At 37.9% G+C, this 12454-nt stretch overlaps 1 protein-coding gene across 2 annotated transcripts in view; it reads left to right on the forward strand.

Annotated features, from left to right (window-relative positions):
* The window catches only part of PRKG2 (protein kinase cGMP-dependent 2), a 97994-nt gene that overhangs the window by 15617 nt on the left and 69923 nt on the right, over window positions 1–12454 (forward strand). For both annotated transcript variants that reach the window (XM_062199194.1, XM_062199195.1), the window contains exons 2-3: window positions 5108–5274; window positions 8547–8660. In XM_062199194.1, coding sequence (XP_062055178.1) covers window positions 5108–5274; window positions 8547–8660 — 281 coding nt within the window. The remainder of the gene's footprint in view (window positions 1–5107; window positions 5275–8546; window positions 8661–12454) is intronic.

A 12454-nucleotide genomic window follows, 5' to 3' on the forward strand; every position in this document is an offset into this window, starting at 1 on the left:
AATTTGCTGTATATTACACACTCTACAAGGTATTATCATTCTTTGGTAAAGACAAGCTTCCTTTACTTACTTACATATTTATTTTTTCCATTGCTATTTCTTCTTTCTAACGTCTTCTGTTTTCCACTGGGATCAAATTCCTACTGTTTGGAGTGATGCACTATTATGTGTTGCCCATGGAAAAATATTTTGAAATGTGTTCATTTTGTTCTCATATCTGAAGGCTGTTTTTACCAGGTAAAGGTAGTTAAATAGGCTTTCTGAAACATTTTGAGAATATTCTACTATGTTGTGGCTTCCATTATTTCTGTAAGTCAGTCAGTCCTATTGTTGATCATATGAAGGCAATGTGTTTCTTTTTTATAGCTGACTTTTAGATTTTTCTTTTTGTATTTGATTTTCAGCAATTTGACTATCATAGACCAAGATGTGGTTTCCTTTGTGTTTGTTTGAAGTTTATAATGAACCTTACCTGTTACTTGATGTCTTTTCATTGATTTAAGAAAATTTTTGTTTCACTCTATAGAGAATTCTGGTAAACAGCATTTCAGATGGGATATATGGAATACTGCAACCTAGAAGCAAAGACTAGTCAAAATATACGGACTGTCTCAAAAAAAAAAAAAAAGATCCTGCTTGAGTTAAAATTATTTGCTCCTGGCCTAACTATCTGCCAGAAGCAAAAGTAAATCTTTTCTGTAAAAATTCACACAATGTTTAGACTCAGAGTTTTGTACAATTTTTCCATAACAGATAGCTGAGATGGCATAAAAAAATACTAGGCGTACCAAGAGAACAGATCAAATGACGAACAGCCAAAAACCAGTACCTTGATCTGTTGTGTGTCTCTTTCTATAGAGACAGTCAGTACTGTTCAGGAGCCGTAAACAAGTCAACTAATCCCTTATGAGGAAAGCAGAAGTGAATGTTAAGCTCATGTTCTGTTGTGAATCACGATTCCATATGTGGATGTTGTGCTGATAGATCACCAATACTTTCAACAGATTTTTTCTCTTTCTCTCTCTCTCTCTCTGCTTCTCTTTATTTATCTGAACAGCTTTGATGATTTTTTGAGGGGAAGAGAGACCTGTACTGATAGTAGCTGGCAAATCATAGTTGTAGGAGGAGTTGAAAAACTCATGTTCTTACTTCATTATGTATACTTCCCTTAAACAGGAGAATCAAGTTAGGACTCATCTCAGCAAGAATTGGTTATCCAGTTGGGAGAAAAATCCATAGAGAGAAACTTTCTATTATTAAAATATGTGGAACTGGAGACCATTAAGCTTAGTAGAAATAAGCCAGATCTATAAACGATAAGTATCATATGTTTTCTTTGATTGGCTGCAGCTAATATATAGAATACCCTAAAAAAGTAAAGTATATTAAGCTAAACTGACATCCTGTGATTTGACTGTTGTCTGTAACCCTTGCCTACACCCCTGCAGAACAGGAGTCTTATCTACCTTTTACTTGTAAAGCTCTTTGTTTAGAGGAATAATTCAGACTGTGATTATAAGGTAAATTGAAAGACTGCTATCACAAAAAATGAAAAAAAATGAAAATAAAAGAAGGAAGAGAGAGGGTAGGAAGAAAGTATTCTATTCTTGGAACTATATCTATGAAAATCATTAAGTTTGTCCTCTGTATGTTAATAAATTTAAGAATGCGCCGGCGCCGCGGCTCACTAGGCTAATCCTCCGCCTTGCGGCGCCGGCACACCGGGTTCTAGTCCCGGTCGGGGCACCGATCCTGTCCCGGTTGCCCCTCTTCCAGGCCAGCTCTCTGCTGTGGCCAGGGAGTGCAGTGGAGGATGGCCCAAGTGCTTGGGCCCTGCACCCCATGGGAGACCAGGAGAAGCCCCTGGCTCCTGCCATCGGATCAGCGTGGTGCGCTGGACGCAGCGCGCTACCGCGGCGGCCATTGGAGGGTGAACCAATGGCAAAAGGAAGACCTTTCTCTCTGTCTCTCTCTCTCACTGTCCACTCTGCCTGTCAAAAAAAAAAAAATAATAAATTTAAGAATGCAATGAAGATTTTAAAAATACAATGTTTATACACTAAACTAACCAATAAGGATCTATGAATTTTAAGAGCATGGACCATGTTTAAGTAATTTCTGTGTCCCAAGTAGGTTCTTGCTAAAATTTACCAACTGTACATAAAAATTATTATGCTAGGAAGATCAAAGTGGAATGAAGGCTTGTATGAGCTACAGCATCCATCTGGAAGCATGAGGCGTTCTTGGACAGACCGAGGAGAGAAGAAGCAAAGTCAGAGGTGAAAACGTGTCCCAAGCCTTAAGCTGAAGCTGGCAGACGTACAAGACAGTGAGGGTACCAATCTATCTGTAATAAAATATTTGTTTTAGGGAGGAAGAACTAGATTAATAGAGTGGAGTCGTGTTGTAGGAAATGATGAATATTGGGTTAGAGTGTATTAGCTTTCTTTTATGGGAAAAGACGATTTCATAGTTCTTCAGTGGGTTGTCAGAAATTTAGTTAAAAGATAAGGAAAGAAAAAATACCTTAGAGTTTGAGAAAAACTGGTTTGAGCAGATTTGTTTGCTACAAGGCCTGTTTTAATCTTTGAAGTGTGAATTGTGCATTTTCAAAATCCTTTAGTCAATACATTTTTGCTTCTAAAGAAACTGTTTATAAACATTGGTAAATTAGAATATGTAGGCATTGAGGAAAACTGGCTGGAATATTACACTAGCATGAAAGTCCATAAAAACAGAGATTTTCCAGTATAGTTCACAGTTCCACTATTTGATTCAAGAAAATTACCTGCCAAATATATGTTCTTGGTATATTGCAATCGGGTGAATTATTGGTTTCAGGAAAGGGTATGATGAATTCAATTTTTTGGTCAATTTTTTGCAACATTTATTTGTTAACATGATAAAGAATAGAGTTTAGGAGACAGATGCTAGAAGCTGAAATTCCAGGAAAGAAGCCGTTAAAGTTGTGCAGACCTAAGATTATTTTTTTTACTGGACTGTGGGACAACCTTGAAAACAGAAAATAAAATCTATAAGAGTGATATTTTGTGAAGAGAATTCATGTAGTTCGGTGATACTTAAGATGAAGAGGGAAATAAATTCTGAAGGTACTCAGAGTTTGGATGGCTCTGAGAGCGGAGAGACTGAAGGGAAGAAGTAGTGTCTGTGTAGAAGACTCTGTCCTGTTTCCTGCATGGACCTTCGTGATCTGACAGATGGACTCATGAGAGAAGTAGTTATTCTAAGAAGTCTTAGCTTGTGTTTGAAAACTTAAAACTCTATAAAAATTTATTTTAGTTTTATTTTAAAGCTGAAAGAGAGAGTCCTTCCACTGCTGGTTCACTCCCTAAATGCTCACAACAACCAGGACTGGACCAGGCTGAAGCCAGGTCTGCAGAATTCAAGCCAGGTCTCCCGTGTGGATAGCAGGGACCCAAATACTGAGTCGCCATCTACAGCCTCCCAGGGTGCACAGTATCAGGAAGCTGGATTGGAAGTGGAGTAGCCGGGACTTGTACCAGGCACTCTGATATGGGATGCACACATAGAGATCCTAAGCAGTATCTTAACCACTATGCTAAATGCCCACTCCGAGAATTCTTTGTATAGAAAAAGATTGCTAGTTTTCAAACTGTAAAATCAGTGTTCAGAGAAAGCTTGATTGAAAAATATCGAGAAGAAATGCTACCTTAAAAATCATGCTGTGGGGCCCTGGGCTGTAGCATAGCGGGTAAAGTTGCCGCCTGGGGTGCCAGCATCCCGTATGGGTGCCGGCTCAAGTCCTGGCTGCTCCACTTCCAGTCCAGCTTTCTGCAATGGCCTGGGAAAGCAGTGGAGGATGGCCCAAGTGCTTGGGACCCTGCACTCCCGTAGGAGACCCAGAGAAAGCTCCTGGCTCCTGGCTTCAGATTGGCGCAACTCTGGCCATTGCAGGCATCTAGGGAGTGAACCAGTAGATAGAAGACCTCTCGCCTTTCAAATAAATAAATACATCTTTAAAAAATGCTGTGTTTATGAGAATACACTATTCAGATATTCTGACTTAGCCAATAAAGGATCCTTTCTTCCTGTCCAATAACTATGATATCTACATAAAATCATGTTAATTAGAATATTTAAAATGTATGGTAATGAACATTGGGTAACTTTTTTTTTTTTTTTGGAAGAAAAACATAGAGTTCTAGGGGTATTAATAGTGTGGATTTGAGGATTGATAGATGTGAGATTGGAAATGTAGGCTCTGTCTAGTCTACATGTACCTAGAGTAAAACGTGAGCCAAATCAGACTGCCACCATCTAACAAGCCCCATGGGAGAGAACTGTCTTCCTCAGAAGAGGCAGTGGGATATAACAGAAGCAGCACAGTCCTTAGACTCAGATTTAGATTTACTCCTATGAAGAATAAGTGGGTTTTTACTGCTTAAAGTAGGATTGGTAATTATCACACAAGATAGAGGTGAAGATGAAATAAGGTATAAAAGAGCTGGTGCCACAGACACTAGGCACACGGCAGGGAATGACCATGTCGCAGTTCCTTAAATATAACCTCTTCCCATCCACCAGACTTGTGTTCCATCCAGAAGTCATGTGTGCCTTAGCAGTGTGTCTAGGAATCCTGAGAAGGTCTGCAATTCTGGTGATTGGGAGTAATTATACAATTAGGAGTGACAATACAATCAGTGCAATAATAATAATCAGGAAACGATTCAAAATTACCTCACAAGTAAGGTATGGTAATGAAGTAAATCTAGATAGTAAAGCATGGTTGTCACTAATATTAAGTAATGGATCTTTTAAAAATTTTTATTTATGCATTTGAGGGACAGACAGAGACAGAGAGCTCCCATCCATTGGTTCACTCTCCAGATGTCCTCAATGGTCCTGGGCTGGGCTTGGGGTCAAAAACTCCATCCAGGACTCCCACGTGGGTGGCAAGACTCCCATCACCATAGGCACCATTTCTGCCTTCCAGGTTCTGCATTAGCAAGAAGTTAAGAGTCAGGAGTGTAACTGGGTGTTGAATCCATGCACTATGATATGGGATGTGGGCATCTTAATTGGCAGCTAAATCCTTACACCTCACATTTCTTTTCTATCACTCCAGTGAGAAGAAGCTCATTACAGATGCCCTTAATAAAAACCAGTTTCTGAAGAGACTGGACCCTCAGCAGATCAAAGACATGGTGGAATGCATGTACGGCAGGAACTACCAGCAAGGGAGTTACATTATTAAACAAGGAGAACCAGGGAATCATATCTTTGTGCTAGCAGGTGGGTTTCACAGAATTTTTCCAGTTATAAATATTTTGCAAATATTTATGAAAATGCAAAACCAGTTGTTCTCTTTGTAGAATATCTAAGAGATTAAGTTCATGATATGGTAGCATTGCTTGTCTAATATGATGATGAAAATGCGTAGTATTTGTCCAATAGTTTCTGAAGATCAAACATCTTATAAAATACTTAAGGAAGAGGTTTAATTTCATCTAGTTTCTGTTTTCTCCATGTTACAATTTGAGACTATGTTTTATAATCCAAAGCTACACAGCTTATTAGTAGTGGACCTAAAATGCAAATTTAGACAATCTGACTTAAGAATTTGTGCTTTTAACCACAGTTCCAGCTACTAAAAGATGTGCTTCCATTCAAAATATTGCTGCTTATATTGATGTTGTAGGTAACTGTATGAGAAAAAAAATAATTTTTGTGGTTCTGGAAAATTCTTTTGATATATACCAATGCTTTCAAAAGATAATTTATGTTCACTTAACCAACAGACAAGTCAAATGGAATGCCTCACAATTAAAACTAGTATTTTTGGAATCACTTAAATGGTTCTCTTCCTCTGTGATCCCTTGCACATGTTTGTATGCTGAGATTATAATGGTTAGAAAGGCAAAGGGTTTATTTCTGTATAGATTTTATAACTGCTACTTCAAAAAACTTTTTGTAGATAAATAAGCATGAAATTATCTGAACAGAGATTGAAGCTTTTGAATGCCATGCCGAATTCCGAATGGCTTCACCTTGTTGAGTTTTAGGAAACAAAGTTACCCTGGCTTATGCAGATAGAGTGGTGACCTGAGATGTGTCATGCTTTCTGTTTGGCATTGAATTTCCTGATCATCCAAGCAATGCTTTTATTCCTTGGGGCCTTAGGTTTAGGACAGAAGTTGCCTATCTAAATGATAAGACATGGGTTATCAAGTAATAAACATGTATAATTCTATTTCTGGTGTACAAAAGACTGTTTTTATCTACATTTATTTTTTAAACATGACAGTTTTATAATTATTTGTGTATTATTTGCCATATACATCTTTTTAAGCACCTTTAGAATTGTATAGTCCTTTCCAAATGATTATTCTAGTCAAGTAGTGGAGTATACTGCTCATAGCCAGGCTTCGGTTTTTTGTGAACAGGTGAACCAGAGCAATTTTTCTTTCTTGCATTTTTTTTTGCTTGGTTGTTTCTTATCCATTTTAGCAACGCTAGAGCATTCTGGCAAGAGGAGACAGCCAATTAAGTCAACAAACATTTATGGAACCTGCTAGAGAGGATGCAAAACTCACGTCAGCCCATCTTGTTCCTTGCCACTAACTCTGATGAAAGGTTTTGAGGGAGAAGAGGTTGAGCAGAAGTCAGCATCAGTGCAGCTATTGAGATCAGGGCTATACATGGAAATGAAAATTGGATGGTTTCTTGGTTGAATTAATTACAATGTCATGAAAGGACTGAATTGCCTGGTTTAATTATCTGGTTGAGCAAATTAATTTTGTAATTAAATATCTCCCCTTTATAAAATATAGCAAATAGTAAAAGCATATTTAGCTTAAACTTTTGATATCCCATATAATTCCTCAGCATTGCTCAAGTCCTATGAGCCATAGCCAATTAAAAAAGTCCTTGAAATGCATTAACATCCATGATTTCAACTGGATGTTAGCAGTAAGTGGTTTTGATGGAATAAAATTTAGCTGTAATGGGAATTTATTAAAATGCATATCTAATCTGTAGAATTTGAAGGTTTTTTTTTCTTACTGGAATATAAATCCTATCAGATTAAGTGTCTTTCCTCTTCTCTACACTCTGATGCGCTGGCAGATCTGTTGAATGAATGAATGGGCAGAGATGACTCAGAGCTGTTTAGTGGTGAATTAGGAGAAAGAGATGGATTCTTTAGGAAAAGAGACTGTGCCTCACCTTTCCTTCTTCCTCTCAGAATTTAGATATATTTTACTTATGATCTGGGTTGGGTAAGGTTTTGTTTATGTTTGTTTGAAGGGATGGGAGAAGAATATTAACAAAGCCAAAGAACTGTTAGAAGGTAATCTGGAGTTCTCCTTTCTTTGCCTAGGTACACCTAAGTGCTAAGCACTTTTCTTAGCCTCTTAACATTTATAATTCATATATGGGGGTCTTCAAAAACTTCATGGAAAACATGTGTTATGGGAAAAACTATGCATGAATTTCAAAATTTTTTTACCAAAGTAAATGCATATTTCAATTCCATTTTCACAAACTTTTCAAAGGACCTTTGTATGCATTACATTTGAATGAATAGTGGTAGAAGCACTGGGAAGAAACAGTCATCCAGCCAGTAACTAGAGCCGTGGCTCAGAGCCAGGCAGTTGACTCCAGGGCACTTCTCAGTTATCACAAGTTGTCCTGCCTTCGCGTTGAACAATTCTGCTGTGATTTCAAGACACTCAGTGATTGTTTGGCTCCTAGTAAAAGAGCTAGTTTTATGTCGTACCCTTTTGATAGGGTAGAATGAACTTTAAATAAAATGCTTGTCACCCACTACTTCAGGAAGGGTTCTGTTACAATGGTGACCATACACGCAAGTGTTAATAATAGCTAATACTTACATAGCACATCCTATGTGCTAGCCATTCCTACCTATGTTAACTTATTTAATTCTCACAAAGACTTTATGAAATGGGAATAGTAATTATTATTATTATCTCCATTATTGATATGGAATTCCAGGCAGAAAAGGTGATGTTCTCTAGGTGACCCAGCTAATAAGGAGTAAGTAGAAGAGCTAAATTTAGGCTGGCGCCACGGCTCACTAGGCTAATCCTCCGCCTGCGGCGCTGGCACCCCGGGTTCTAGTCCCAGTTGGGGTGCCAGATTCTGTCCCGATTGCTCCTCTTTCAGTCTAGCTCTCTGCTGTGGCCCGGGAAGGCAGTGGAGGATGGCCCAAGTGCTTGGGACCTGCACCCGCATGGGAGACCAGGAGGAAGTACCTGGCTCCTGGCTTTGGATTGGCACAGCACGCCAGCCGTAGCGGCCATTTGGGGGGTGAATCAACGGAGGGAAGACCTTTCTCTCTGTCTCTCTCTCTCACTGTCTAACTCTGCCTGTCAAATAAAATAACATAAAGGAAGAGCTAAATTTAGTCTTTACTCTGAACCACTGTATTAAAATGTGAATTATCACCTTATTTGTATGTTTTGTACACTCTTCATTTTTTTTTAAAATTTATGGAATGCAGGCATATTCTCATTATTTGTGTTTTTCTTAAATTCTGTCAATAGAGGGTCGACTAGAGGTATTTCAAGGGGAGAAATTGCTGTCATCCATCCCTATGTGGACTACATTTGGGGAACTAGCCATTTTATACAACTGTACAAGGACTGCCTCTGTGAAAGGTAAGAGGATAAAATCCTCTATCTTAGAATTATTATACAATGCTAAAGGTAACCTAGCTAAGACTTCACTCCATCCTGTTCTAATGTATTTTTGTCAGCCATTTTGCTCAACATGCTCTTATTAATAGAAACTGCTGCACCCATGAAAGGATTTATACTGAGGCATTTGTCTAAATAACTTAAGTTAAAAATAACTTTTACATAAGAGAACTCCATACAAATTAGGAAAACGGCCTTGAACCAAATGAATCCAACATTCACTTTATATTCTGCTACATGGATATGTGCATAATGTTGCTTTCTAATCTCTATTTGGATTTTACATATATAAACCAGAAAATTAATTAAACCAATGAAAAAATATAAATATCAAAAGGGATATGAATTAGTGCAATGAGAATATTCGTGAGTGACTTTTGGGATTAGTTTAATTGCTTCTCTTAAGGATTTCTGGTTTTGTTGAATTTGTTCATAGTCATCTTGAGTTTTCTTCTGAAATATTTAGATATAGCATTTCTTAATGGTTAGGGATGGATTTATATGTATTAGCATTGAGGAAGTATTTGATAAAATGTAGATTCCATGACACCACAAAGTAAAAATAATCAGGTATTATTATAAATAATTATATACCAACAAATTTGATAAACTAGAAAAATGGACAAATTCCTGGACAGATACACTTTACCAAGATTGAGTCATGAAGAAAAAGAATACCTAAATAGACTGATAACCAGTAATGAGATTGAATCCGTAAAAAAAAAAAGTCTCTGATCAAAGGGTCACTTAGGACCCACTGGCTTCACTGCCAAATTCTACAAAACATTTAAAGTAAAACTAATATCAGTTCTTCTTAAGACAGTCCAAGAAATAGAAGAGGAGAGAATTCTTCCAAATACATTCTAAGAAGCCAAAATTACCCTGATACCAAATTAAGACAAGGATACAGCAAAAAAGAAAGCTACAGGCTAACATACTTGGTAAACGTAGATACAAAAGTCCTCAACAAAATACTAGCAAACAGATTCCAACAGTACAGTAGAGATTATTCAGCATGATCAACTGAGATTCCTCTTAGCTCTGAAAGAATGGTTCAACATATGCAAATCAATATACATGACATGCTATGTCAACAAAATGGAAGGACGAAACCCATGATCATCCTGGTACATACAGAAAAGGCATTTGATAAAATCCAGCATCCATCACTAAATTAGGTACAGAAAGAATGTATCTCAACATAATAAAGACCATACATAACAACAGTTCAACAGCAATATCATACTGAAGTGGGAAAAGCTAAAGGATTCCTAAGATCTGGAGGAGACATGGATGCTTACTTTTGCCACTTTTATTTAACATAGTACTGATAATCATAACCTGCATAATTAGGCAAGGAGATCTCTAGCTGGCTGTCTGGCTATCTGTCTTCCTCTGTCTTTCAAGTAAACAAAATCTTTGGAAAAAGAGAACTTGCTCTCATAGAAGTTTTTTAAAAAAGTTATTTATTTATTTGAAGGGCAGAATTAGAGGGGAGAAAAAGAGAGAGAGAGACAGAGAGAGAGACAGAGACAGAGAGAGAATGAATATTTCATCTACTGGTTCTCTTCTCAAATGACTGCAATGGCCAGGGCTGGCCAGGCTGAAGCCAGGAGCCAGGAGCTTAATCTGGGTCTTCCATGTGGCTGCAGGGAACCAAACACTTGGGCCATCTTCCATTGCCTTCCCAGGTGCATTAGCAGGGACTAGAAGTGGAGCAGCCAGGATTGGAACCAGCACCACATGGGATGCCAGTTCTGCAGGTGGCAGCTTAACCTGCTGTGCCACAGCGCCAGCCCCTCCCATAGAGGTTGAGAGCAGAATGGTGATTAGCAGAGGCTGGGAAAGGTAGTGGGGGAGAGATGGATAGGGAAATGTTGATTAACAAGTACTAAGTTGTAGTTAGATAGGAGTCAAAAGTTCTGTTCTGTTGCAGTGTAGGGTCATTATAAATGAAAATGCACTGCATGCTTCTTTAAAAAACTGGACAAAAAGGCTTTGAATCTTTTCTTTGTAAAGAAATAATACGTATTTGTCAAGATAGACATCTTTACCCTTATTTGGACATTACATAATGTATACATTTGTTGAAAAATCATAAAATCTTCATATATGTGCAGAATTTTTATGTCAGTTCAAAAAATAAATAAATCATAAAAAAGTACAGATTCTGGGATTCTACTCTATATCCTGATAACGTGCTACCAAAAGCTGGGTCCATGTCGCCAGTGCCAAATCAGATAACAAGGACAAGGCTTTGGGGTGAAGGGAAGAGAACATTCATTCAATTTGTGGACAGATGAGAGGGTAGCAGACTTCCTGGTCTCAAAGACTACCACTCCGTTGGATAAGGCTGTTTTGAGGCTTATTAAGGGGTTACAAGGAAGGGAGTGCTGGTATGGCTAAATTCATCAAAGAGCTGCAGTCTCTGGTGTCAGGTGCCAAGACCTATTACTAACTGATGGCAACACATTCCTACTCTGTTGCTCGCAGTCCTTGAGGTCCACATGTGGTGAGTTTAGATCCTGCCTGAGCAGGTCCTGCTCAGCTACAGAAGTTGAGATAAGGAACAAGGCAATTTATGCCTTATGGCATGGGTGGGCAGGAAGCCAGCAGTCCAGGCCTGAAACATCACCTGCCAAGCTTTCCATTTAAGTAGTAACAATGTTTGCTTACCTTATTTTCTACCTGGTTACAGATGGAGCTCAGTGACATGTGTTTTTATTATAATTTTAATTGTACATATTTATGGGGTGTGTCATCAGGCAACAGTTGTGTTCAGTGTGTGATCAAATCATGTTCCCATTTCTGAATCCTTGAACATTTAAAAATTATGATTCACAATAACTGTACATACATATGGATATGTCAGTCCATGTAACAGTACATGCAGAGATCATTTCCCTCACTAGGTCAGTGCTCTGGGGTTGCAGCCTTGGAGCTCTGCTCCACTCTTTGCTCATAAATGTATAAATATCTCTTGTGAGCTACATTCACCCCACTGTGCTGAGTAACGCCAGGAACTTATTACTTTTATCGCTGCGATTTGGTACTTGTTAAGGGATCTGTATTTTTAACAAGAATATTAAGAGACCTCTAATTGACTCTAAAGTTTGGTAAATCAGAGCTTTGTAGACTCTCATTACTCCCCCCACCTTTTTTTGAAAATCTTATAACTGAAATTTCATCTAGATTTTTGATTAAAGCTTCACTCTGCTCCACTTCGTTTTAAAATTCTGTTTGCCTTTTATGTGTTTCCTATAAAAATTCTCAAAGACTTTCTTCCTTACTCTCTTTGAAATTATTTGTATACATTTTATACAAAGTGGCCATGAAGATGCTTAAAATATATTGACTCTTTAGTAATCATGTCCACATAACATAAAAAGATCTGCACACAGACACATACACAGAGATATCTTTCAATTATCTGTATGTGAATTCTGAACTCTGGCTTACCTACTGGCTGCCTGCCTTCTCTTTGATCATGGCTGTAGCTCCTACTTGGGAATTGTAAACTAATTTGAATATCACCCTAACCAAAACATAATTAGGAAGAAAATCTTGTGCTACCCACTTCCAAATCATGGCTCATTTCAAAGCCAAAATAATTTATAAATTACTATTCATTTTACTGTCTCCTTCCATTTGCCATTTAAATAATACACTTCCTGAGAAATATCGGTTTCTGGGAACATAGAGCAAATGCATGGATTGTTTTTGGATTGCTTTCTTCGAGTGATGCTAAACAATAT

This window comes from Lepus europaeus, chromosome 8 (genome assembly GCF_033115175.1).
Source record: "Lepus europaeus isolate LE1 chromosome 8, mLepTim1.pri, whole genome shotgun sequence".
NCBI lineage: Eukaryota > Metazoa > Chordata > Mammalia > Lagomorpha > Leporidae > Lepus > Lepus europaeus.